Source organism: Lepisosteus platostomus, chromosome 6, assembly GCF_059453375.1.
Source record: "Lepisosteus platostomus isolate fLepPlt1 chromosome 6, fLepPlt1.hap1, whole genome shotgun sequence".
In the NCBI taxonomy this organism is placed as follows: Eukaryota; Metazoa; Chordata; class Actinopteri; order Semionotiformes; family Lepisosteidae; genus Lepisosteus; species Lepisosteus platostomus.
The window spans coordinates 1,647,297-1,674,748 of NC_142616.1; the positions used below are offsets into that span (position 1 = coordinate 1,647,297).

A 27,452-nucleotide genomic window follows, 5' to 3' on the forward strand; every position below is an offset into this window, starting at 1 on the left:
GGACTGGACTGGACTCGCTGGGTCTCTGAATTGGACTGGAGACAGAGACTGGACTCGCTGGGTCTCTGAATTGGACTGGAGACAGAGACTGGACTCGCTGGGTCTCTGGACTGGAGACAGAGACTGGACTCGCTGGGTCCCTGGACTGGACTGGAGACAGAGACTGGACTCGCTGGGTCCCTGGACTGGACTGGAGACAGAGACTGGACTCGCTGGGTCCCTGGACTGGACTGGAGACAGAGACTGGACTCGCTGGGTCTCTGGACTGGACTGGAGACGAGACTGGACTCGCTGGGTCTCTGGACTGGACTGGAGACAGACTGGACTCGCTGGGTCTCTGGACTGGACTGGAGACAGACTGGACTCGCTGGGTCTCTGGACTGGACTGGAGACGTGACTGGACTCGCTGGGTCTCTGGACTGGACTGGAGACAGAGACTGGACTCGCTGGGTCTCTGGACTGGACTGGAGACAGAGACTGGACTCGCTGGGTCTCTGGACTGGACTGGAGACAGAGACTGGACTCGCTGGGTCTCTGGACTGGACTGGAGACGAGACTGGACTCGCTGGGTCTCTGGACTGGACTGGAGACAGACTGGACTCGCTGGGTCTCTGGACTGGACTGGAGACAGACTGGACTCGCTGGGTCTCTGGACTGGACTGGAGACGTGACTGGACTCGCTGGGTCTCTGGACTGGACTGGAGACAGAGACTGGACTCGCTGGGTCTCTGGACTGGACTGGAGACAGAGACTGGACTCGCTGGGCCTCTGGACTGGACTGGAGACAGAGACTGGACTCGCTGGGCCTCTGGACTGGAGTGGAGACAGAGACTGGACTCGCTGGGTCCCTGGACTGGACTGGAGACAGAGACTGGACTCGCTGGGTCTCTGGACTGGACTGGAGACGAGACTGGACTCGCTGGGTCTCTGGACTGGACTGGAGACAGACTGGACTCGCTGGGTCTCTGGACTGGAGACAGAGACTGGACTCGCTGGGTCTCTGAACTGGAGACCGAGACTGGATTCGCTGGGTCTCTGGACTGGAGACCGAGACTGGACTCGCTGGGTCTCTGGGCTGGACTGGAGACAGAGACTGGACTCGCTGGGTCTCTGGGCTGGAGACAGAGACTGGACTCGCTGGGTCTCTGGGCTGGAGACAGAGACTGGACTCGCTGGGTCTCTGGGCTGGAGACAGAGACTGGACTCGCTGGGCCTCTGGACAGGACTGGAGACAGAGACTGGACTCGCTGGGTCTCTGGGCTGGACTGGAGACAGAGACTGGACTCGCTGGGTCTCTGAACTGGAGACAGAGACTGGATTCGCTGGGTCTCTGGACTGGAGACCGAGACTGGACTCGCTGGGTCTCTGGGCTGGGCTGGAGACAGAGACTGGACTCGCTGGGTCTCTGAACTGGAGACAGAGACTGGACTCGCTGGGTCTCTGGACTGGAGACAGAGACTGGACTCGCTGGGTCTCTGGACTGGAGACAGAGACTGGACTCGCTGGGTCTCTGGGCTGGAGACAGAGACTGGACTCGCTGGGTCTCTGGGATGGAGACAGAGACTGGACTCGCTGGGTCTCTGGGCTGGAGACAGAGACTGGACTCGCTGGGCCTCTGGACAGGACTGGAGACAGAGACTGGACTCGCTGGGTCTCTGGGCTGGACTGGAGACAGAGACTGGACTCGCTGGGTCTCTGAACTGGAGACAGAGACTGGACTCGCTGGGTCTCTGGGCTGGGCTGGAGACAGAGACTGGACTCGCTGGGTCTCTGGGCTGGGCTGGAGACAGAGACTGGACTCGCTGGGTCTCTGGGCTGGGCTGGAGACAGAGACTGGACTCGCTGGGTCTCTGGGCTGGAGACAGAGACTGGACTCGCTGGGTCTCTGGGCTGGAGACAGAGACTGGACTCGCTGGGTCTCTGGACTGGACTGGAGACAGAGACTGGACTCGCTGGGTCTCTGGACTGGACTGGAGACAGAGACTGGACTCGCTGGGTCTCTGGGCTGGAGACAGAGACTGGACTCGCTGGGTCTCTGGACTGGAGACAGAGACTGGACTCGCTGGGTCTCTGGGCTGGAGACAGAGACTGAACTGGAGACAGAGACCGGACTCGCTGGGTCTCCGGGCTGGAGACAGAGACCGGACTCGCTGGGTCTCTGGACTGGACTGGAGACAGAGACTGGACTCGCTGGGTCTCCGGGCTGGAGACAGAGACTGGACTCGCTGGGTCTCCGGGCTGGAGACAGAGACCGGACTCGCTGGGTCTCCGGTCTGGAGACAGAGACTGGACTCGCTGGGTCTCTGGACTGGAGACAGAGACCGGACTCGCTGGGTCTCTGGACTGGAGACAGAGACTGGACTCGCTGGGTCTCTGGACTGGAGACAGAGACTGGACTCGCTGGGCCTCTGGACTGGACTGGAGACAGAGACTGGACTCGCTGGGTCTCTGGGCTGGAGACAGAGACTGGACTCGCTGGGCCTCTGGACTGGGCTGGAGACAGAGACTGGACTCGCTGGGTCTCTGGGCTGGAGACAGAGACTGGACTCGCTGGGCCTCTGGACTGGACTGACCCCCCTCTCTCTCTCCGCAGTCCAAGCCCACCTCAGCTCCCACGCCCCCTCGGCCCACACCCCCCAGCCCCTCGGTGGCAGTGCTTCCTCAGCCCAGCCAGGGGGCGCTCTACAACACCCCCTACCTCTCCTACGTGTCCCAGATCCAGATCCAAGGACCCTCGGTGCAGGTCAGAGCCGGCTGGATTTCAGGAGATCACACCTGTATTATTATTATTGAGAGACAGGCTCACTGTCTGTTCCTCAGGCTGGGACAGGAGATCACACACTGTATTATTATTTTTGAGAGACAGGCTCACTGTCTGTTCCTCAGGCTGGGACAGGAGATCACACACTGTATTATTATTATTGAGAGACGGGCTCACTGTCTGTTCCTCAGGCTGGGACAGGAGATCACACACTGTATTATTATTATTGAGAGACGGGCTCACTGTCTGTTCCTCAGGCTGGGACAGGAGATCACACACTGTATTATTATTATTGAGAGACAGGCTCACTGTCTGTTCCTCAGGCTGGGACAGGAGATCACACACTGTATTATTATTATTGAGAGACAGGCTCACTGTCTGTTCCTCAGGCTGGGACAGGAGATCACACACTGTATTATTATTATTGAGAGACAGGCTCACTGTCTGTTCCTCAGGCTGGGACAGGAGATCACACACTGTATTATTATTATTGAGAGACGGGCTCACTGTCTGTTCCTCAGGCTGGGACAGGAGATCACACACTGTATTATTATTATTGAGAGACAGGCTCACTGTCTGTTCCTCAGGCTGGGACAGGAGATCACACACTGTATTATTATTATTGAGAGACGGGCTCACTGTCTGTTCCTCAGGCTGGGACAGGAGATCACACACTGTATTCTTATTATTGAGAGACGGGCTCACTGTCTGTTCCTCAGGCTGGGACAGGAGATCACACACTATATTATTATTACTGAGAGACGGGCTCACTGTCTGTTCCTCAGGCTGGGACAGGAGATCACACACTGTATTATTATTATTGAGAGACAGGCTCACTGTCTGTTCCTCAGGCTGGGACAGGAGATCACACACTGTATTATTATTACTGAGAGACGGGCTCACTGTCTGTTCCTCAGGCTGGGACAGGAGATCACACACTGTATTATTATTATTGAGAGACGGGCTCACTGTCTGTTCCTCAGGCTGGGACAGGAGATCACACACTGTATTATTATTATTGAGAGACGGGCTCACTGTCTGTTCCTCAGGCTGGGACAGGAGATCACACACTGTATTATTATTATTGAGAGACGGGCTCACTGTCTGTTCCTCAGGCTGGGACAGGAGATCACACACTGTATTATTATTATTGAGAGACGGGCTCACTGTCTGTTCCTCAGGCTGGGACAGGAGATCACACCTGTATTCTTATTATTGAGAGACGGGCTCACTGTCTGTTCCTCAGGCTGGGACAGGAGATCACACACTGTATTATTATTATTGAGAGACGGGCTCACTGTCTGTTCCTCAGGCTGGGACAGGAGATCACACACTGTATTATTATTATTGAGAGACAGGCTCACTGTCTGTTCCTCAGGCTGGGACAGGAGATCACACACTGTATTATTATTACTGAGAGACAGGCTCACTGTCTGTTCCTCAGGCTGGGACAGGAGATCACACACTGCATTATTATTATTGAGAGACAGGCTCACTGTCTGTTCCTCAGGCTGGGACAGGAGATCACACACTGTATTATTATTATTGAGAGACAGGCTCACTGTCTGTTCCTCAGGCTGGGACAGGAGATCACACACTGTATTATTATTATTGAGAGACGGACTCACTGTCTGTTCCTCAGGCTGGGACAGGAGATCACACACTATTATTATTATTGAGAGACAGGCTCACTGTCTGTTCCTCAGGCTGGGACAGGAGATCACACACTGTATTATTATTATTGAGAGACAGGCTCACTGTCTGTTCCTCAGGCTGGGACAGGAGATCACATACTGTATTATTATTATTGAGAGACGGGCTCACTGTCTGTTCCTCAGGCTGGGACAGGAGATCACACACTGGATTATTATTATTGAGAGACGGGCTCACTGTCTAGTCCTCAGGCTGGGACAGGAGATCACACACTATATTATTATTATTGAGAGACAGGCTCACTGTCTGTTCCTCAGGCTGGGACAGGAGATCACACACTGTATTATTATTGAGAGACAGGCTCACTGTCTGTTCCTCAGGCTGCATGCGTGTCGTAAGGAGTTCCTGCTCTAACTTTGTGAACTCTGTCCCTCAGGCCCCTCAGATGTACCAGTACACAGTGTCCACAGTGGGACAGGGCAAGTACACCAGAGCCAAAGGTACTGTGTCTCTTTCCTACTGCTAATCCCCTCCCTGTGCATTAACCCCTCTCTCTCTCAGTGCAGTGTTAATGTACTGGAGTGTCCAGTCAGTGTGTCTGTATTAACCCCTCTCTCTCTCAGTGCAATGTTAATGTACTGGAGTGTCCAGTCAGTGTGTCTGTATTAACCCCTCTCTCTCTCAGTGCAGTGTTAATGTACTGGAGTGTCCAGTCAGGGTGTGTGTATTAACCCCTCTCTCTCAGTGCAGTGTTAATGTACTGGAGTGTCCAGTCAGTGTGTCTGTATTAACCCCTCTCTCTCAGTGCAGTGTTAATGTACTGGAGTGTCCAGTCAGTGTGTGTGTATTAACCCCTCTCTCTCAGTGCAGTGTTAATGTACTGGAGTGTCCAGTCAGTGTGTCTGTATGAACCCCCCTCTCTCTCTCAGTGCAATGTTAATGTACTGGAGTGTCCAGTCAGTGTGTCTGTATTAACCCCTCTCTCTCTCTCAGTGCAGTGTTAATGTACTGGAGTGTCAGTCAGTGTGTGTATTAACCCTCTCTCTCTCAGGTTCAGTGGTGACCCCTCGCTCTGATCACAGCTCCTCGGCCCCCCCAATGCTGCAGGCGGCCTCAGCTGCCGGCCCCCCCCTGGTGGCGTCTCCCTACAGCCAGTCCTACCTGCAGTTCAGCCCCCAGCAGTACAGCCAGCAGGCCATCTTACAGGCCATGACACACTACCCTGGACAGGTCAGTCCCCTCTCCCTCTCTGGACAGGTCAGTCCCCTCTCCCTCTCTGGACAGGTCAGTCTGTGTGTCTCTCTCTGGACAGGTCAGTCCCCTCTCCCTCTCTCTCTCTCTCTCTCTCTGGACAGGTCAGTCTCTCTCTGTGTGTGTCTCTCTCTGGACAGGTCAGTCTGTCTCTGTCTCTCTCTCTCTCTCTCTCTCTCTCTCTCTCTCTCTCTCTCTCTGGACAGGTCAGTCTGTCTGTCTCTCTCTCTCTGGACAGGTCAGTCTGTCTCTGTCTCTCTCTCTGTCTCTCTGGACAGGTCAGTCTGTCTCTCTCTCTCTCTCTGTCTCTCTGGACAGGTCAGTCTGTCTCTGTCTCTCTCTCTCTCTGTCTCTCTGGACAGGTCAGTCTGTCTCTGTCTCTCTCTCTCTCTGTCTCTCTGGGCAGGTCAGTCTGTCTCTCTCTCTCTCTGTCTCTCTGGGCAGGTCAGTCTGTCTCTCTCGGCAGGTCAGTCTGTCTCTCTCTCTCTCTGTCTCTCTGGGCAGGTCAGTCTGTCTCTCTCTCTCTCTCTCTGGACAGGTCAGTCTGTCTCTCTGTCTCTCTCTCTGGACAGGTCAGTCTGTCTCTGTCTCTCTGTCTCTCTCTCTGGACAGGTCAGTCTGTCTCTGTCTCTCTGTCTCTCTCTCTGGACAGGTCAGTCTGTCTCTGTCTCTCTCTGTCTCTCTCTCTGGACAGGTCAGTCTGTCTCTGTCTCTCTCTCTCTCTCTCTCTGGACAGGTCAGTCTGTCTGTCTCTGTCTCTCTCTCTGGACAGGTCAGTCTGTCTGTCTCTGTCTCTCTCTCTTGACAGGTCAGTCTGTCTCTGTCTCTCTGTCTCTCTCTCTGGACAGGTCAGTCTGTCTGTCTCTGTCTCTCTCTCTGGACAGGTCAGTCTGTCTCTGTCTCTCTCTCTCTCTGTCTCTCTGGACAGGTCAGTCTGTCTCTGTGTGTGTCTCCCTCTCTTGACAGGTCAGTCTGTCTCTCTCTCTCTCTGTCTCTCTGGACAGGTCAGTCTGTCTCTGTGTGTGTCTCCCTCTCTTGACAGGTCAGTCTGTCTCTGTCTCTCTCTCTCTCTCTCTTGACAGGTCAGTCTGTCTCTGTCTCTCTCTCTCTCTCTCTTGACAGGTCAGTCTGTCTCTGTCTCTCTCTCTCTCTCTCTCTGGACAGGTCAGTCTGTCTCTGTCTCTCTGTCTCTCTCTCTGGACAGGTCAGTCTGTCTGTCTCTGTCTCTCTCTCTGGACAGGTCAGTCTGTCTCTGTGATCTCTGTGGCCTGGTGGTCAGTGTACTGACCCCCCTCTCGTCCTCAGCCCATGTACTCGATGCTTCAGGGGGGTGCACGCATGTTGGGGTCAGGAGCAGGACACCATCAGACTCTGGGACCCCCGGGTGGCCCCCAGTTTCCTGGCCAAAGTGAGGGACCCCCAGGACCCCAACAAGGCCTGTATGGTAAGAGTACTGACTGACCGGACCGCTGACTGACCAGCACACACACACACACACACAGAGAGGGAGAGGGAGAGACACAGACACACAGAGAGGGAGAGGGACACACAGAGAGGGAGAGGGACACACAGACACACAGAGAGGGAGAGGGACACACAGACACACAGAGAGGGAGAGGGACACACAGACACACAGAGAGGGAGAGGGACACACAGACACACAGAGGGAGAGGGACACAGACACACAGAGAGGGAGAGGGAGAGGGACACAGACACACAGAGAGGGAGACAGGGAGACCAGCACACACACACACACACACACACACACACACACACACACACACACACACACACACACACAGACTGGACCGCTGCCTGACCAGCACATACACACACACACACACACACACACACACACACACACACACAGACTGGACCGCTGCCTGACCAGCACACGCACATACACACACACACACACACACACACACACACACACACACACAGACTGGACCGCTGCCTGACCAGCACATACACACACACACACACACACACACACTGACCGGACCGCTGACTGACCAGCACACGCACGCACGCACACAAACACACACACACACACACACACACACACACACACATGTCTGTGCTATGTGGCTGTCTCTACAGTCTAATCTCTGTCTTTCACTCAGCGCCCCAGTCCTACTCTCACCACCCCCCCCAGCCCTCCAGCACCCCTACAGTCAGCCAGCAGCCCCCCCAGCACCCTGCCCCCAGCCAGGCTCAGGTACGACACTCACCGCTCTCTCTCTGTCTCTCTGTCTGTGTGTCTCTCCCTCTCCCTCTCCCTCTCCCTGTCTGTGTGTCTCTCCCTCTCCCTCTCCCTCTCCCTGTCTGTGTGTCTCTCCCTCTCCCTCTCCCTGTCTGTGTGTCTCTCCCTCTCCCTCTCCCTGTCTGTCTGTCTCTCCCTCTCCCTCTCCCTGTCTGTCTGTCTCTCCCTCTCCCTCTCCCTGTCTGTGTGTCTCTCCCTCTCCCTCTCCCTGTCTGTGTGTCTCTCCCTCTCCCTGTCTGTGTGTCTCTCCCTCTCCCTGTCTGTGTGTCTCTCCCTCTCCCTGTCTGTCTGTCTCTCCCTCTCCCTCTCCCTGTCTGTCTGTCTCTCCCTCTCCCTCTCCCTGTCTGTCTGTCTCTCCCTCTCCCTCTCCCTGTCTGTCTGTCTCTCCCTCTCCCTCTCCCTGTCTGTCTGTCTCTCCCTCTCCCTCTCCCTGTCTGTCTGTCTCTCCCTCTCCCTGTCTGTGTGTCTCTCCCTCTCCCTCTCCCTGTCTGTGTGTCTCTCCCTCTCCCTCTCCCTGTCTGTGTGTCTCTCCCTCTCCCTGTCTGTGTGTCTCTCCCTCTCCCTGTCTGTGTGTCTCTCCCTCTCCCTGTCTGTCTCTCCCTCTGTCTCTCCCTCTCCCTGTCTGTCTCTCCCTCTCCCTCTCCCTCTCCCTGTCTGTGTGTCTCTCCCTCTCCCTCTCCCTGTCTGTGTGTCTCTCCCTCTCCCTCTCCCTGTCTGTGTGTCTCTCCCTCTCCCTCTCCCTCTCCCTGTCTGTGTGTCTCTCCCTCTCCCTGTCTGTCTGTCTCTCCCTCTCCCTCTCCCTGTCTGTCTCTCCCTCTCCCTGTCTGTCTGTCTCTCCCTCTCCCTCTCCCTGTCTGTCTGTCTCTCCCTCTCCCTGTCTGTCTGTCTCTCCCTCTCCCTGTCTGTCTGTCTGTCTGTCTGTCTGTCTCTCCCTCCCTCTCCCTGTCTGTCTGTCTCTCCCTCTCCCTGTCTGTCTCTCTCCCTCTCCCTCTCCCTGTCTGTGTGTCTCTCCCTCTCCCTCTCCCTGTCTGTGTGTCTCTCCCTCTCCCTCTCCCTGTCTGTGTGTCTCTCCCTCTCCCTGTCTGTGTGTCTCTCCCTCTCCCTGTCTGTGTGTCTCTCCCTCTCCCTCTCCCTGTCTGTGTGTCTCTCCCTCTCCCTCTCCCTGTCTGTGTGTCTCTCCCTCTCCCTCTCCCTCTCCCTCTCCCTGTCTGTCTGTCTCTCCCTCTCCCTCTCCCTGTCTGTCTGTCTCTCCCTCTCCCTCTCCCTGTCTGTCTGTCTCTCCCTCTCCCTCTCTGTGTGTCTGTGTGTCCCTCTCCCTCTCTGTGTGTCTGTGTCTCTCCCTCTCCCTCTCTGTGTGTGTGTGTGTGTGTGTGTGTGTGTGTGTAATGAATCTCCCTCTCTCTCTGTGTCCCCAGTCTGGTCAGGCTGGGCCTCAGCCCTCCCTCTATCACTCTGCCCCAACGCCTCCTAACCTGCCCCCTGGACACGCGGCGCCGTCTCCACAGGGCACCTACCCCTTGCCTGGATACAGTCTGCACAGCCACCAGCCCCTGCCCCACTCCTACCACACCCTGGGGCAGCTGGCTCAGGTAAATACCCTCCTGCTGAGCAAAACTCTCTGTACTACCCACCTCTCTCTCTCTTAGTGCAGTGTTAATGTACTGGAGTGTCCAGTCAGTGTGTGTATGAACCCCTCTCTCTCTCAGTGCAGTGTTAATGTACTGGAGTGTCCAGTCAGTGTGTGTGTATTAACCCCTCTCTCTCTCAGTGCAGTGTTAATGTACTGGAGTGTCCAGTCAGTGTGTCTGTATTAACCCCTCTCTCTCAGTGCAGTGTTAATGTACTGGAGTGTCCAGTCAGTGTGTCTGTATTAACCCCTCTCTCTCTCAGTGCAGTGTTCATGTACTGGAATGTCCAGTCAGTGTGTGTATTAACCCCTCTCTCTCTCAGTGCAGTGTTAATGTACTGGAGTGTCCAGTCAGTGTGTCTGTATGAACCCCTCTCTCTCTCAGTGCAGTGTTAATGTACTGGAGTGTCCAGTCAGTGTGTGTGTATGAACCCCTCTCTCTCTCAGTGCAGTGTTAATGTACTGGAGTGTCCAGTCAGTGTGTCTGTATTAACCCCCCTCTCTCTCAGTGCAGTGTTAATGTACTGGAGTGTCCAGTCAGTGTGTCTGTATTAACCCCTCTCTCTCTCAGTGCAGTGTTAATGTACTGGAGTGTCCAGTCAGTGTGTGTGTATTAACCCCTCTCTCTCTCTCTCAGTGCAGTGTTAATGTACTGGAGTGTCCAGTCAGTGTGTCTGTATTAACCCCTCTCTCTCTCAGTGCAGTGTTAATGTACTGGAGTGTCCAGTCAGTGTGTCTGTATTAACCCCTCTCTCTCTCAGTGCAGTGTTAATGTACTGGAGTGTCCAGTCAGTGTGTGTGTATTAACCCCTCTCTCTCTCTCAGTGCAGTGTTAATGTACTGGAGTGTCCAGTCAGTGTGTCTGTATTAACCCCTCTCTCTCTCAGTGCAGTGTTAATGTACTGGAGTGTCCAGTCAGTGTGTCTGTATTAACCCCTCTCTCTCTCTCAGTGCAGTGTTAATGTACTGGAGTGTCCAGTCAGTGTGTGTGTATGAACCCCTCTCTCTCTCAGTGCAGTGTTAATGTACTGGAGTGTCCAGTCAGTGTGTCTGTATGAACCCCTCTCTCTCTCTCTCAGTGCAGTGTTAATGTACTGGAGTGTCCAGTCAGTGTGTGTGTATTAACCCCTCTCTCTCAGTGCAGTGTTAATGTACTGGAGTGTCCAGTCAGTGTGTGTGTATTAACCCCTCTCTCTCTCAGTGCAGTGTTAATGTACTGGAGTGTCCAGTCAGTGTGTGTGTATTAACCCCTCTCTCTCTCAGTGCAGTGTTAATGTACTGGAGTGTCCAGTCAGTGTGTCTGTATGAACCCCTCTCTCTCTCAGTGCAGTGTTAATGTACTGGAGTGTCCAGTCAGTGTGTGTGTATTAACCCCTCTCTCTCTCAGGCTCATGTCCAGGGGACTCTCCAAGCTCAACATCATTCGGGGTCTCACCCTCCCCATCAGGTGATGCTGCTTCATGCCCCCCAGCAGGGCCCCAACGCAGGGCCCACACACCCTTCCCACGGCCCCCAACAGACTGGTCCCCAGCACTACGCCTACATCGGACACCCCCAGGGTACGACACCCCCACTGAGTGTGAGACAGTGTCTCTGCTGGGATCAGTGTGTGTGTTAAACTGAGTGTGAGACAGTGTGTCTCTGCTGGGATCAGTGTGTGTGTTAAACTGAGTGTGAGACAGTGTGTCTCTGCTGGGATCAGTGTGTGTGTTAAACTGAGTGTGAGACAGTGTCTCTGCTGGGATCAGTGTGTGTGTTAAACTGAGTGTGAGACAGTGTCTCTGCTGGGATCAGTGTGTGTGTTAAACTGAGTGTGAGACAGTGTCTCTGCTGGGATCAGTGTGTGTGTTAAACTGAGTGTGAGACAGTGTCTCTGCTGGGATCAGTGTGTGTGTTAAACTGAGTGTGAGACAGTGTCTCTGCTGGGATCAGTGTGTGTGTTAAACTGAGTGTGAGACAGTGTCTCTGCTGGGATCAGTGTGTGTGTTAAACTGAGTGTGAGACAGTGTCTCTGCTGGGATCAGTGTGTGTGTTAAACTGAGTGTGAGACAGTGTGTCTCTGCTGGGATCAGTGTGTGTGTTAAACTGAGTGTGAGACAGCGTGTCTCTGCTGGGATCAGTGTGTGTGTTAAACTGAGTGTGAGACAGTGTGTCTCTGCTGGGATCAGTGTGTGTGTTAAACTGAGTGTGAGACAGTGTCTCTGCTGGGATCAGTGTGTGTGTTAAACTGAGTGTGAGACAGTGTCTCTGCTGGGATCAGTGTGTGTGTTAAACTGAGTGTGAGACAGTGTCTCTGCTGGGATCAGTGTGTGTGTTAAACTGAGTGTGAGACAGTGTCTCTGCTGGGATCAGTGTGTGTGTTAAACTGAGTGTGAGACAGTGTCTCTGCTGGGATCAGTGTGTGTGTTAAACTGAGTGTGAGACAGTGTCTCTGCTGGGATCAGTGTGTGTGTTAAACTGAGTGTGAGACAGTGTCTCTGCTGGGATCAGTGTGTGTGTTAAACTGAGTGTGAGACAGTGTGTCTCTGCTGGGATCAGTGTGTGTGTTAAACTGAGTGTGAGACAGCGTGTCTCTGCTGGGATCAGTGTGTGTGTTAAACTGAGTGTGAGACAGTGTGTCTCTGCTGGGATCAGTGTGTGTGTTAAACTGAGTGTGAGACAGTGTCTCTGCTGGGATCAGTGTGTGTGTTAAACTGAGTGTGAGACAGTGTCTCTGCTGGGATCAGTGTGTGTGTTAAACTGAGTGTGAGACAGTGTGTCTCTGCTGGGATCAGTGTGTGTGTTAAACTGAGTGTGAGACAGCGTGTCTCTGCTGGGATCAGTGTGTGTGTTAAACTGAGTGTGAGACAGTGTGTCTCTGCTGGGATCAGTGTGTGTGTTAAACTGAGTGTGAGACAGTGTCTCTGCTGGGATCAGTGTGTGTGTTAAACTGAGTGTGAGACAGTGTGTCTCTGCTGGGATCAGTGTGTGTGTTAAACTGAGTGTGAGACAGCGTGTCTCTGCTGGGATCAGTGTGTGTGTTAAACTGAGTGTGAGACAGTGTGTCTCTGCTGGGATCAGTGTGTGTGTTAAACTGAGTGTGAGACAGTGTCTCTGCTGGGATCAGTGTGTGTGTTAAACTGAGTGTGAGACAGTGTCTCTGCTGGGATCAGTGTGTGTGTTAAACTGAGTGTGAGACAGTGTCTCTGCTGGGATCAGTGTGTGTGTTAAACTGAGTGTGAGACAGTGTCTCTGCTGGGATCAGTGTGTGTGTTAAACTGAGTGTGAGACAGTGTCTCTGCTGGGATCAGTGTGTGTGTTAAACTGAGTGTGAGACAGTGTGTCTCTGCTGGGATCAGTGTGTGTGTTAAACTGAGTGTGAGACAGTGTCTCTGCTGGGATCAGTGTGTGTTAAACTGAGTGTGAGACAGTGTCTCTGCTGGGATCAGTGTGTGTGTTAAACTGAGTGTGAGACAGTGTGTCTCTGCTGGGATCAGTGTGTGTGTTAAACTGAGTGTGAGACAGCGTGTCTCTGCTGGGATCAGTGTGTGTGTTAAACTGAGTGTGAGACAGTGTCTCTGCTGGGATCAGTGTGTGTGTTAAACTGAGTGTGAGACAGTGTCTCTGCTGGGATCAGTGTGTGTTAAACTGAGTGTGAGACAGTGTCTCTGCTGGGATCAGTGTGTGTGTTAAACTGAGTGTGAGACAGTGTGTCTCTGCTGGGATCAGTGTGTGTGTTAAACTGAGTGTGAGACAGCGTGTCTCTGCTGGGATCAGTGTGTGTGTTAAACTGAGTGTGAGACAGTGTGTCTCTGCTGGGATCAGTGTGTGTGTTAAACTGAGTGTGAGACAGCGTGTCTCTGCTGGGATCAGTGTGTGTGTTAAACTGAGTGTGAGACAGTGTCTCTGCTGGGATCAGTGTGTGTGTTAAACTGAGTGTGAGACAGTGTCTCTGCTGGGATCAGTGTGTGTGTTAAACTGAGTGTGAGACGGTGTGTCTCTGCTCTGGGGGGTGACAGTGAGAGTGAGACGGTGTGTCTCTGCTCTGGGGGGTGACAGTGAGAGTGAGACGGTGTGTCTCTGCTCTGGGGGGTGACAGTGTGAGAGTGAGACGGTGTGTCTCTGCTCTGGGGGGTGACAGTGTGAGAGTGAGACGGTGTGTCTCTGCTCTGGGGGGTGACAGTGAGAGTGAGACGGTGTGTCTCTGCTCTGTGGGGTGACAGTGAGAGTGAGACGGTGTGTCTCTGCTCTGGGGTGACAGTGAGAGTGAGATGGTGTGTCTCTGCTCTGGGGTGACGGAGTGAGACGGTGTGTCTCTGCTCTGGGGGGTGACAGTGAGAGTGAGACAGTGTGTCTCTGCTCTGGGGGGTGACAGTGTGAGAGTGAGACGGTGTGTCTCTGCTCTGGGGGGTGACAGTGAGAGTGAGACGGTGTGTCTCTGCTCTGGGGGGTGACAGTGAGAGTGAGACGGTGTGTCTCTGCTCTGGGGGGTGACAGTGTGAGAGTGAGACGAAGTGTCTCTGCTCTGGGGGGTGACAGTGAGAGTGAGACGGTGTGTCTCTGCTCTGGGGGGTGACAGTGAGAGTGAGACGGTGTGTCTGCTCTGGGGGGTGACAGTGTGAGAGTGAGACGGTGTGTCTCTGCTCTGGGGGGTGACAGTGTGAGAGTGAGACGGTGTGTCTCTGCTCTGGGGGGTGACAGTGAGAGTGAGACGGTGTGTCTCTGCTCTGGGGGGTGACAGTGAGAGTGAGACGGTGTGTCTCTGCTCTGGGGAGTGACAGTGTGAGAGTGAGACGGTGTGTCTCTGCTCTGGGGTGACGGAGTGAGACGGTGTGTCTCTGCTCTGGGGGGTGAGAGTGAGACAGTGTGTCTCTGCTCTGGGGGGTGACAGTGTGAGAGTGAGACAGTGTGTCTCTGCTCTGGGGGGTGACAGTGTGAGAGTGAGACAGTGTGTCTCTGCTCTGGGGGGTGACAGTGTGAGAGTGAGACGGTGTGTCTCTGCTCTGGGGGGTGACAGTGAGAGTGAGACGGTGTGTCTCTGCTCTGGGGGGTGACAGTGAGAGTGAGACGGTGTGTCTCTGCTCTGGGGTGTGTCAGTGAGAGTGAGACGGTGTGTCTCTGCTCTGGGGTGACGGAGTGAGACGGTGTGTCTCTGCTCTGGGGTGACGGAGTGAGACGGTGTGTCTCTGCTCTGGGGGGTGACAGTGAGAGTGAGACGGTGTGTCTCTGCTCTGGGGGGTGACGGTGAGAGTGAGACGGTGTGTCTCTGCTCTGAGGTGACAGGACCTGACTTATTCTTTCTTCTGTCGTCCAGCTGTTCAGGTCCAGACTCATCCTGCACAGGTGTCCTACCATCCAGCTGGGAACTGAGGAAGAGCAGGAGCCGTCAGCACAGAGAGCCTGGAGGAGACGGACTCCTCTTCCTCTTCCTCCGGGAGTCCGGACCCCAGCTCTCTCCTCTTCCTCTCTCTCTCCTCTTCCTCCGGGAGTCCAGCCCTCTGCCCCAGTCAGGCGTCCTACCTGCCCCATGAACTGAGGAAGAGCAGGAGCCGTCAGCACAGAGAGCCTGGAGGAGACGGACTCCTCTTCCTCTTCCTCCGGGAGTCCGGACCCCAGCTCTCTCCTCTTCCTCTCTCTCTCCTTTTCCTCCGGGAGTCCAGCCCTCTGCCCCAGTCAGACGGACCCCAGCTCTCTCCTCTTCCTCTCTCTCTCCTCTTCCTCTGGGAGTCCAGCCCTCTGCCCCAGTCAGGCGTCCTACCTGCCCCATGAACTGAGGAAGAGCAGGAGCCGTCAGCACAGAGAGCCTGGAGGAGACGGACCCCTGTTCCTCTTCCTCTCTCTCCTCTTCCTCCGGGAGTCCAGCCCTCTGCCCCAGTCAGACGGACCCCAGCTCTCTCCTCTTCCTCTCTCTCTCCTCTTCCTCTGGGAGTCCAGCCCTCTGCCCCAGTCAGGCGTCCTACCTGCCCCATGAACTGAGGAAGAGCAGGAGCCGTCAGCACAGAGAGCCTGGAGGAGACGGACTCCTCTTCCTCTTCCTCCGGGAGTCCGGACCCCAGCTCTCTCCTCTTCCTCTCTCTCTCCTCTTCCTCCGGGAGTCCAGCCCTCTGCCCCAGTCAGACGGACCCCAGCTCTCTCCTCTTCCTCTCTCTCTCCTCTTCCTCTGGGAGTCCAGCCCTCTGCCCCAGTCAGACGGACCCCAGCTCTCTCCTCTTCCTCTCTCTCTCCTCTTCCTCCGGGAGTCCAGCCCTCTGCCCTCGGCCGCTGTGGGGCTGGGAGAGGACAGCGCTGCAGCCTCACGCGTCACAGAGGAGCCCAATAAAACGTGCAAAAAATACTAAAAAAAAATACAAAAATACAAAAACCTGCCCAAAAAAATAAAGTTTTAAACCTACTAAACTACAGCTATGAGTCTCTGTCTGTGATTTCTGTAATATATCTGTCTGTGTGACCGGCGATCTCTGGACTGGAGGGGTACAGTGTGACCCAGACTGGACCAGTGATCTCTGGACTGGAGGGGTACAGTGTGACCCAGACTGGACCAGTGATCTCTGGACTGGAGGGGTACAGTGTGCCCCAGACTGGACTGGAGGGGTACAGTGTGACCCAGACTGGACCAGTGATCTCTGGACTGGAGGGGTACAGAGTGACCCCGACTGGACTGGAGGGGTACAGTGTGACCCCGACTGGACTGGAGGGGTACAGTGTGCCCCAGACTGGACTGGAGGGGTACAGTGTGACCCCGACTGGACCAGTGATCTCTGGACTGGAGGGGTACAGTGTGCCCCAGACTGGACTGGAGGGGTACAGTGTGACCCAGACTGGACCAGTGATCTCTGGACAGGAGGGGTACAGTGTGACCCCGACTGGACTGGAGGGGTACAGTGTGACCCAGACTGGACCAGTGATCTCTGGACTGGAGGGGTACAGTGTGACCCAGACTGGTCCAGTGATCTCTGGACTGGAGGGGTACAGTGTGACCCAGACTGGACCAGTGATCTCTGGACTGGAGGGGTACAGTGTGACCCAGACTGGACCAGTGATCTCTGGACTGGAGGGGTACAGTGTGACCCCAGACTGGACCAGTGATCTCTGGACTGGAGGGGTACAGTGTGCCCCAGACTGGACTGGAGGGGTACAGTGTGACCCCAGACTGGACCAGTGATCTCTGGACTGGAGGGGTACAGTGTGCCCCAGACTGGACTGGAGGGGTACAGTGTGACCCAGACTGGACTGGAGGGGTACAGTGTGACCCCAGACTGGACCAGTGATCTCTGGACTGGAGGGGTACAGTGTGCCCCAGACTGGACTGGAGGGGTACAGTGTGCCCCAGACTGGACCAGTGATCTCTGGACTGGAGGGCTACAGTGTGCCGCAGACTGGACTGGAGGGGTACAGTGTGACCCAGACTGGACCAGTGATCTCTGGACTGGAGGGGAACAGTGTGACCCAGACTGGTCCAGTGATCTCTGGACTGGAGGGGTACAGTGTGACCCAGACTGGACCAGTGATCTCTGGACTGGAGGGGAACAGTGTGACCCAGACTGGTCCAGTGATCTCTGGACTGGAGGGGTACAGTGTGACCCAGACTGGACCAGTGATCTCTGGACTGGAGGGGAACAGTGTGACCCAGACTGGACTGGAGGGGTACAGTGTGACCCAGACTGGACCAGTGATCTCTGGACTGGAGGGGTACAGTGTGACCCAGACTGGACTGGGGGGGTACAGTGTGACCCAGACTGGACCAGTGATCTCTGGACTGGAGGGGTACAGTGTGACCCAGACTGGACTGGAGGGGTACAGTGTGACCCAGACTGGACTGGAGGGGTACAGAGTGACGCAGACTGGACTGGAGGGGTACAGTGTGACCCAGACTGGACCAGTGATCTCTGGACTGGAGGGGTACAGTGTGACCCAGACTGGACTGGAGGGGTACAGTGTGACCCCAGACTGGTCCAGTGATCTCTGGACTGGAGGGGAACAGTGTGACCCAGCAGTGTGAAATAAAACAGAACCTTAGAATTCTTGACTTTGAACGTTTTATTTTTTTAGTAGTACAGTATCAAACAGTTAAAATTCAGAGGTGACTCAAAGCCCATTTTTACACAATAATTCTCAGGAACACATATGAAAACACTTCTATTGATCCGAATTTTTTTATTTTAAATATCAGACTCTCTGGAATCTGTACTCTCCTGTGAGCTGGCCCAGTCATTAAGACTGGACAAACTATGAAAGTTAGAATGAAAGACAATAATTTGAACTATAAAAAGGCAAAGTAAGCAAAACTTTAAAAAATCAGCTTGGAAAGCAATTTAAAAAATCAACCTAAACAAGTCCGTACAGTATAGGAGAGCAGAAAGCACTACAACATTCTCAGGATACGTCAGCAGACTCCAGACCCAGACAGCAGGAGAGGAGGAGGAGTGTCAGTCATGTTCACATCTGTGTAGCTGAACAAATGTTTAAATACTCTGCACCCTTTCGACAACACCGACCAGAGAGAGAGAGAGAGACAGGTCACTAGCTCAGGCCCTGAGTCAGGGGTCAAAGGTCACTGTGACTCTGGGCTCAGCTCAGGCCCTGAGACCCCAGTCCTTCAGGGGCTCGGGGGTGTTCAGTCAGGCTCCTCAGAGTCCAGTCCTGAACTCCTTACGGTCTCCCTGCAGGACAAGGGCTGGCACCCAGAGGACTGAAGGACCCACTGCGCCTGATGAAACCAGTACCGGAGCAGAGCCCTGTGCACACGAGCGATGACCCCGGGCCAGTCTGTGTCCAGATGACTCGGACCCACCCTGCTGGCGGACATGAGCGCCGTCTCTCTCTCTCTCCCTCGCTGCGGTCTCCCGCGGCGCAGATCTGCGCCTGTCTGACTGTCTCACCTCCCTCCTCTCCTGCCTTCTTCAAACCCAAATATGACCCCTCACTTCAGGACCACTGCTGGTCACTTCCTGGTCATGGAGCTCCAGTCTTGAAGAAGCACCGGCGTCACGTCTCAGACAAAGTGGTGTCTGTCCAAACTGCTAATCCGAAAGGCTGGAGAGAGAGAGGGGGGTTAATACAGACACACTGACTGGACACTCCAGTACATTAACACTGCACTGAGAGAGAGAGAGGGGTTAATACACACACACACTGACTGGACACTCCAGTACATTAACACTACACTGAGAGAGAGAGGGGTTCATACAGACACACTGACTGGACACTCCAGTACATTAACACTGCACTGAGAGAGAGAGGGGTTAATACACACACACTGACTGGACACTCCAGTACATTAACACTGCACTGAGAGAGAGGGGTTCATACAGACACACTGACTGGACACTCCAGTACATTAACACTGCACTGAGAGAGAGAGAGGGGTTAATACAGACACACTGACTGGACACTCCAGTACATTAACACTGCACTGAGAGAGAGAGGTTCATACACACACACTGACTGGACACTCCAGTTCATTAACACTGCACTGAGAGAGAGAGGGGTTAATACAGACACACTGACTGGACACTCCAGTACATTAACACTGCACTGAGAGTGAGGGGTTTCCTTGTTCTCTTACGCTGCTGGGGAGCATTCACATAGTCTGAGGAGCCGTCGTCCTCACTGTCGTTGACGTTGTCCAGTGAGGATCCTGTGGGGACAGGACAGCAGTGTCACACTCCGAGAGCCGACAGTGGACAGCAGGACCACAGTCCTCATCACCAGCACTCACCAGTCCTCAGCACAGCGTCCTTCTCCTCCTCGAGATTCACATAGTTCCCACTGTTCGATTCTGTCAAGGACAGGGACTGTCAGCACTGAGACTGGACACACTGTAGGTACTGTCACTGAGATGAGAGTGGACACATTGTCCTGTTACTGAGACTGTGAGTGGACACACTGTCCTGTCACTGAGACGGGGAGTGGACACACTTTCCTGTCACTGAGGCTGTGAGTGGACACACTGTCCTGTCACCGAGACTGAGAGTGGACACTGTAGATACTGTCACCGAGACTGAGAGTTGACACACTGTCTATACTGTCAGAGACTGAGAGTGGACACACTGTGTGTACTGTCACTGAGACGGGGAGTGGACACACTGATGTACTATCACTGAGACAGAGAGTGGACACTGTCCTGTCACTGAGATGAGAGTGGACACACTGTACTGTCATTGAGACTGAGAGTGGACACACTGTGTGTACTGTCACTGAGATGAGAGTGGACACACTGTGTGTACTGTCACTGAGATGAGAGTGGACAAACTGTGCTGTACTGTCCTGTCACTGAGACGGGGAGTGGACACACTGTACTGTCACTGAGATGAGAGTGGACACACTGTGTGTACTGTCACTGAGATGAGAGTGGACAAACTGTGTGTACTGTCCTGTCACTGAGACGGGGAGTGGACACACTGTACTGTCACTGAGATGAGAGTGGACACACTGGGTGTACTATCATTTACTGAGATGAGGACACATTGTACTGTAATGTCCTGTCACTGAGGTCACACTTAAAATATTCTTACCAAAATTCTCACTAGCGGCATCGTCTTCTTTCAAGTTGACGTAATTTTCATTGGCTGACAATAATAAGATTATCTCAGTGAGTTACTGCCTAGACCACGCCCACTAGTTACCCAAATAATGCGGCCACGCCTGCTCCACCCCTGACCACACCCACCCCACCCCTGACCACACCCACTCCTCTCCCACAGCCTGACCACACCCACTCCTCTCCCACCCCTGACCACACCCACTCCTCTCCCACCCCCGACCACACCCACTCCTCTCCCAACCCCCTGACCACACCCACCCCCGACCACACCCACTCCTCTCCAAACCCCCCGACCACACCCACTCCACCCCTGACCACGCCCACTCCTCTCCCAGCCCGACCACACCCACTCCACCCCTGACCACGCCCACTCCTCTCCCAGCCCGACCACACCCACTCCACCCCTGACCACACCCATTCCTCTCCCAACCCCTCTGGCCACATTCACTCCAGCCCTGACCACGCCCACTCCACCCCTGACCCCCGACCACACCCACCCCAGACTGAGGGTGACTGGTACCTGAGCTGGCCGCTGACATCAGACTCTGCTGGGACACACTGCCACACACTGGGGCCGGAGCATCGGGCAGGACTTCACTGTAAGAGACAGACACACTGACCACTGACCACTGAATGAACACACTACTGCACACTGACCACTGTATGAACACAATGACACACTGACCACTGTATGAACACACTACTGCACACTGACCACTGTAAAACCACACTGACCACAGCTCTGTCACAGCGACACACTGATCACTGCACTGACACACTGACCACAGCTCTGTCACAGTGACATACTGATCACTGCACTGACACACTGACCACAGCTCTGACACACTGATCACTGCACTGACACACTGACCACAGCTCTGTCACAGTGACATACTGATCACTGCACTGACACACTGACCACAGCTCTGACACACTGACCACGCAGACACAGAAACGGACTCACATGTATCCCTCTCCAGGCTGCTCATCCTCCTCGTTCACATAGTCCCCAACATCCACAGCTGAGCAGGGAGACAGAGAGACAAGGGGACAGACTGGAAACTGAGATTCACTGGGATTATAATCAGACTCCACTGACACTGACAGAGCAGTCTGAGACTCTCCAGGCTTGACTGGGAGCTGGATGAGTTCTGAACTGGGATTATAATCAGACTCCACTGACACTGACAGAGCAGTCTGAGGCTCTCCAGGCTGGACTGGACTGACTGGACTGGGAGCTGGATGAGTTCTGAACTGGGATTATAATCAGACTCCACTGACACTGACAGCAGTCTGAGACTCTCCAGGTTGGACTGGACTGACTGGACTGTGGGTTGAACAGTTCAAGCCCAAGTTTATAGTGATGTCACGTACCTGAGTACAATGAAATGCTTACCTGTGTGTTTTCCTCACGTGACAAATCACATACCAGATGACATAAAAGATGACATAACATTGACAAAAAATGACATCAAAAATGACATCACAATTCTGGAGAGAAGAACAGAATTAGAAATGTATTACCTTCATTTTCTTCATTTTCGTAACTCGGAACACTCTCTGCAAATTACAGACAATTGATCCCGTAATTAGAGAGGATGTGTGTGTTTCCTTTTACTTCTCACTGACGAGGGGGTGACAGAGAGAGAGACCAAAAAGACAGAAAAACGAGACACGGGCAGACCTGGCTGTCCAGAGAGGACAGGCTCAGTGACCACAGCCTGGACACACACACTGGACACAGGCAGACCTGCCTGTCCAGAGAGGACAGGCTCAGTGACACAGCCTGGACACACACACACTGGACACAGGCAGACCTGGCTGCCCAGAGAGGACAGGCTCAGTGACCACAGCCTGGACACACACACTGGACACAGGCAGACCTGGCTGCCCAGAGAGGACAGGCTCAGTGACCACAGCCTGGACACACACACTGGACACAGGCAGACCTGGCTGTCCAGAGAGGACAGGCTCAGTGACCACAGCCTGGACACACACACTGGACACAGGCAGACCTGGCTGCCCAGAGAGGACAGGCTCAGTGACCACAGCCTGGACACACACACTGGACACAGGCAGACCTGGCTGCCCAGAGAGGACAGGCTCAGTGACCACAGCCTGGACACACACACTGGACACAGGCAGACCTGGCTGTCCAGAGAGGACAGGCTCAGTGACACAGCCTGGACACACACATTGGACACAGGCAGACCTGGCTGTCCAGAGAGGACAGGCTCAATGACCACAGCCTGGACACACACACTGGACACAGGCAGACCAGGCTGACCAGAGAGGGCAGGCTCAGGGATCACAGCCTGGACACACACACTGGACACTGGCAGACCTGGCTGTCCAGAGAGGACAGGCTCAGTGACCACAGCCTGGACACACACACTGGACACAGGCAGACCTGGCTGTCCAGAGAGGACAGGCTCAGTGACCACAGCCTGGACACACACACTGGACACAGGCAGACCTGGCTGTCCAGAGAGGACAGGCTCAGTGACACAGCCTGGACACACACACTGGACACAGGCAGACCTGGCTGTCCAGAGAGGACAGGCTCAATGACCACAGCCTGGACACACACACTGGACACAGGCAGACCAGGCTGACCAGAGAGGGCAGGCTCAGGGATCACAGCCTGGACACACACACTGGACACAGGCAGACCTGGCTGTCCAGAGAGGACAGGCTCAGTGACCACAGCCTGGACACACACACTGGACACAGGCAGACCTGGCTGTCCAGAGAGGACAGGCTCAGTGACCACAGCCTGGACACACACACTGGACACAGGCAGACCTCGCTGTCCAGAGAGGACAGGCTCAGTGACACAGCCTGGACACACACATTGGACACAGGCAGACCTGGCTGTCCAGAGAGGACAGGCTCAATGACCACAGCCTGGACACACACACTGGACACAGGCAGACCAGGCTGACCAGAGAGGGCAGGCTCAGGGATCACAGCCTGGACACACACACTGGACACTGGCAGACCTGGCTGTCCAGAGAGGACAGGCTCAGTGACCACAGCCTGGACACACACACTGGACACAGGCAGACCTGGCTGTCCAGAGAGGACAGGCTCAGTGACCACAGCCTGGACACACACACTGGACACAGGCAGACCTGGCTGTCCAGAGAGGACAGGCTCAGTGACACAGCCTGGACACACACATTGGACACAGGCAGACCTGGCTGTCCAGAGAGGACAGGCTCAATGACCACAGCCTGGACACACACACTGGACACAGGCAGACCAGGCTGACCAGAGAGGGCAGGCTCAGGGATCACAGCCTGGACACACACACTGGACACTGGCAGACCTGGCTGTCCAGAGAGGACAGGCTCAGTGACCACAGCCTGGACACACACACTGGACACAGGCAGACCTGGCTGTCCAGAGAGGACAGGCTCAGTGACCACAGCCTGGACACACACACTGGACACAGGCAGACCTGGCTGTCCAGAGAGGACAGGCTCAGTGACACAGCCTGGACACACACATTGGACACAGGCAGACCTGGCTGTCCAGAGAGGACAGGCTCAATGACCACAGCCTGGACACACACACTGGACACAGGCAGACCAGGCTGACCAGAGAGGGCAGGCTCAGGGATCACAGCCTGGACACACACACTGGACACTGGCAGACCTGGCTGCCCAGAGAGGACAGGCTCAATGACCACAGCCTGGACACACACACTGGACACAGGCAGACCAGGCTGACCAGAGAGGGCAGGCTCAGGGATCACAGCCTGGACACACACACTGGACACAGGCAGACCTGGCTGTCCAGAGAGGACAGGCTCAGTGACCACAGCCTGGACACACACACTGGACACAGGCAGACCTGGCTGTCCAGAGAGGACAGGCTGTGCTCCCACTGCCAGCGGGGAGAAATAGAGACAGAGGTGCACTTCCTACTGCACTGTGACAGATACTCTGGGATTAGAGAAACATTCTTCCCGAAATTCAGAAATCTAATCCCAGAGTTCCCACACCTGCCAAAACCACAACAGGTCCCAATCCTACTGGGAGAGGGAGGAGGGAACTCAGTTGATCTGGCAGCCCAGTATGTGATCTCCTGTCCCAGCCTGAGGAACAGTGAGTCCGTCTCCCAATAATGCTCCAGCCGCCTACAGTAGATGTCAATATTTTATAATATGTCTTTGTTGTAAATGTCTGTAACATGTCTGTAGATTTTATTTTACTTCTATTTTTTGTTTTGTTCCATGTTAATTTTATTATTTTTATTTGCTTTGGCAACACTGATTGTACCCATCGGTCATGCTAATAAAGCACCTTGAACTGAATTGAATTGACAGGAGAGAGCTGGACTGGACAGAGGGAGAGAGAGGAGAGAGCTGGACTGGACAGAGAGAGAGGAGGAGGACGAGAGCTCACAGAGAGAGAGACAGGAGGAGGGTGAGAGCTCACAGAGAGAGAGACAGGAGGAGGGTGAGAGCTCACAGGAGAGACAGGAGGAGGGCGAGAGCTCACAGAGAGAGAGGAGGAGGAGGGTGAGAGCTCACAGAGAGAGAGACAGGAGGAGGGTGAGAGCTCACCATTGTCCTCTTGAGGAGTGGCTGAGGTACGGCGACTGTTCACAACAAGAGAACTGTTAGAGACACAGAGTTAGAGACACAGAGCTACTCCTCACCAGTGCTCAGTACACAGTCAGTGTGAATCTGTGGGGTGACACAGTTCTCCAGTACAGTGTGTGTCTGTGGGGTGACAGTACAGTGTGACAGTACAGTGTGTGTCTGTGGGGTGACAGTACAGTGTGTCAGTACAGTGTGTGTCTGTGGGGTGACAGTACAGTGTGTGTCTGTGGGGTGACAGTACAGTGTGTCAGTACAGTGTGTGTCTGTGGGGTGTCAGTACAGTGTGTCAGTACAGTGTGTGTCTGGGGGGTTACAGTACAGTGTGTCAGTACAGTGTGTGTCTGTGGGGTGTCAGTACAGTGTGTCAGTACAGTGTGTGTCTGTGGGGTGTCAGTTCAGTGTGTGTCTGTGGGGTGTCAGTACAGTGTGTCAGTACAGTGTGTGTCTGTGGGGTGTCAGTTCAGTGTGTGTCTGTGGGGTGTCAGTACAGTGTGTCAGTACAGTGTGTGTCTGTGGGGTGACAGACACACTGTCAGTTCAGTGTGTGTCTGTGGTGTGTCAGTACAGTGTGTGTCTGTGGTGTGTCAGTACAGTGTGTCAGTACAGTGTGTGTCTGTGGGGTGACAGTACAGTGTGTGTCTGTGGGGTGACAGTACAGTGTGTCAGTACAGTGTGTGTCTTTGGGGTGTCATTACAGTGTGTGTCTGTGGGGTGACAGTACAGTGTGTGTCTGTGGTGTGTCAGTACAGTGTGTGTCTGTGGGGTGACAGTACAGTGTGACAGTACAGTGTGTGTCTGTGGGGTGACAGTACAGTGTGTGTCTGTGGGGTGACAGTACAGTGTGTCAGTACAGTGTGTGTCTGTGGGGTGTCAGTACAGTGTGTCAGTACAGTGTGTGTCTGTGGGGTGTCAGTACAGTGTGTCAGTACAGTGTGTGTCTGTGGGGTGACAGTACAGTGTGTCAGTACAGTGTGTGTCTGTGGGGTGTCAGTACAGTGTGTCAGTACAGTGTGTGTCTGTGGGGTGTCAGTACAGTGTGTCAGTACAGTGTGTGTCTGTGGGGTGACAGTACAGTGTGCCAGTTCAGTGTGTGTCTGTGGTGTGTCAGTACAGTGTGTGTCTGTGGGGTGACAGTACAGTGTGTCAGTACAGTGTGTGTCTGTGGTGTGCCAGTTCAGTGTGTGTCTGTGGTGTGTCAGTACAGTGTGTGTCTGTGGGGTGACAGTACAGTGTGTCAGTACAGTGTGTGTCTGTGGGGTGTCAGTACAGTGTGTCAGTACAGTGTGTGTCTGTGCGGTGACAGTACAGTGTGTGTCTGTGGTGTGTCAGTACAGTGTGTGTCTGTGGGGTGTCAGTACAGTGTGTCAGTACAGTGTGTGTCTGTGGGGTGACAGTACAGTGTGTCAGTACAGTGTGTGTCTGTGGGGTGTCAGTACAGTGTGTCAGTACAGTGTGTGTCTGTGGGGTGACAGTACAGTGTGTCAGTACAGTGTGTGTCTGTGGGGTGACAGTACAGTGTGACAGTACAGTGTGTGTCTGTGGTGTGTCAGTACAATGTGTGTCTGTGGGGTGTCAGTACAGTGTGTCAGTACAGTGTGTGTCTGTGGGGTGACAGTACAGTGTGAGTCTGTGGGGTGTCAGTACAGTGTGGCAGTACAGTGTGTGTCTGTGGGGTGTCAGTACAGTGTGACAGTACAGTGTGTGTGTGTGCGGTGTGTCAGTACAGTGTGTGTCTGTGGGGTGTCAGTGCAGCTCGGCGGTGTCAGGCACACACAATGACTCACAGGGTGTGCACGGGGCTGGAGGAGGTTACCCCAGTGTGAGCTGTGGAGTGGAAGGAGGGCTGTAGAGTGTTGGGCTTGTGGTTAGACTGCTGTGGAACTGAAACACAGAGATAACAGGGAGTGATCAGGGAGTGACAGTACTGAGGACACACACAGCAACAGCTACAGGCACACTGACAACAGATACAGCCACAGCGTCACACTGACAACAGATACAGCCACAGCGTCACACTGACAACAGATACAGCCACAGTGTCACACTGACAACAGATACAGCCACAGCGTCACACTGACAACAGATACAGCCACAGCGTCACACTGACAACAGATACAGCCACAGCGTCACACTGACAACAGATACAGCCACAGCGTCACACTGACAACAGATACAGCCACAGCGTCACACTGACAACAGATACAGCCACAGTGTCACACTGACAACAGATACAGCCACAGCGTCACACTGACAACAGATACAGCCACAGCGTCACACTGACAACAGATACAGCCACAGTGTCACACTGACAACAGATACAGCCACAGTGTCACACTGACAACAGATACACCCACAGCGTCACACTGACAACAGATACAGCCACAGCCCTCACACTGACAACAGATACAGCCACAGCGTCACACTGACAACAGATACAGCCACAGCTTCACACTGACAACAGATACAGCCACAGCGTCACACTGACAACAGATACAGCCACAGCCCTCACACTGACAACAGATACAGCCACAGCGTCACACTGACAACAGATACACCCACAGCTTCACACTGACAACAGATACAGCCACAGCCCTCACACTGACAACAGATACAGCCACAGCCCTCACACTGACAACAGATACAGCCACAGCGTCACACTGACAACAGCTACAGCCACAGCGTCATACTGACAATAGATACACCCACAGCGTCACACTGACAACAGATACAGCCACAGCGTCACACTGACAACAGATACAG

At 54.2% G+C, this 27,452-nt stretch overlaps 2 protein-coding genes and 1 long non-coding RNA gene across 5 annotated transcripts in view; 2 read left to right on the forward strand and 1 right to left on the reverse strand.

Annotated features, from left to right (window-relative positions):
- The window catches only part of atxn2l (ataxin 2-like), a 58,590-nt gene extending 42,652 nt beyond the window's left edge, over positions 1–15,938 (forward strand). Inside the window, exons 16-24 of one of the 3 annotated variants that reach the window (XR_015939244.1) lie at positions 2,594–2,743; positions 4,851–4,914; positions 5,466–5,644; positions 6,971–7,109; positions 7,792–7,886; positions 9,347–9,520; positions 10,946–11,117; positions 14,852–15,286; positions 15,351–15,938. Coding sequence is in view for 1 of the 3 variants with exons in the window: in XM_088633808.1 (XP_088489934.1) it covers positions 2,594–2,743; positions 4,851–4,914; positions 5,466–5,644; positions 6,971–7,109; positions 7,792–7,886; positions 9,347–9,520; positions 10,946–11,117; positions 14,852–14,907 (1,029 nt within the window). In the remaining 2 variants the exon portion in view is untranslated. Of the gene's footprint in view, positions 1–2,593; positions 2,744–4,850; positions 4,915–5,465; positions 5,645–6,970; positions 7,110–7,791; positions 7,887–9,346; positions 9,521–10,945; positions 11,118–14,851 lie in introns of all 3 variants that reach the window. The other 2 variants (XR_015939245.1, XM_088633808.1) reach the window with 2 other exon arrangements.
- A 1,618-nt stretch (positions 15,939–17,556) lies between these two features.
- Positions 17,557–27,452, reverse strand: part of LOC148659556 (uncharacterized) — a 37,541-nt gene continuing 27,645 nt past the window's right edge. The window contains exons 5-13 of the mRNA XM_088637391.1: positions 26,477–26,573; positions 24,654–24,706; positions 21,605–21,640; positions 21,045–21,102; positions 20,601–20,677; positions 20,052–20,105; positions 19,256–19,315; positions 19,103–19,174; positions 17,557–18,570 (exon numbers count right to left, since the gene is read on the reverse strand). Of these exons, the coding sequence (XP_088493517.1) occupies positions 18,530–18,570; positions 19,103–19,174; positions 19,256–19,315; positions 20,052–20,105; positions 20,601–20,677; positions 21,045–21,102; positions 21,605–21,640; positions 24,654–24,706; positions 26,477–26,573 (548 nt within the window). The 3' untranslated portion in view covers positions 17,557–18,529. The remainder of the gene's footprint in view (positions 18,571–19,102; positions 19,175–19,255; positions 19,316–20,051; positions 20,106–20,600; positions 20,678–21,044; positions 21,103–21,604; positions 21,641–24,653; positions 24,707–26,476; positions 26,574–27,452) is intronic.
- LOC148659557 (uncharacterized) lies at positions 19,640–20,062 on the forward strand. Its single transcript, XR_015939738.1, has 3 exons — positions 19,640–19,709; positions 19,746–19,887; positions 19,959–20,062. It is a non-coding gene; the product is annotated as an uncharacterized LOC148659557 (long non-coding RNA).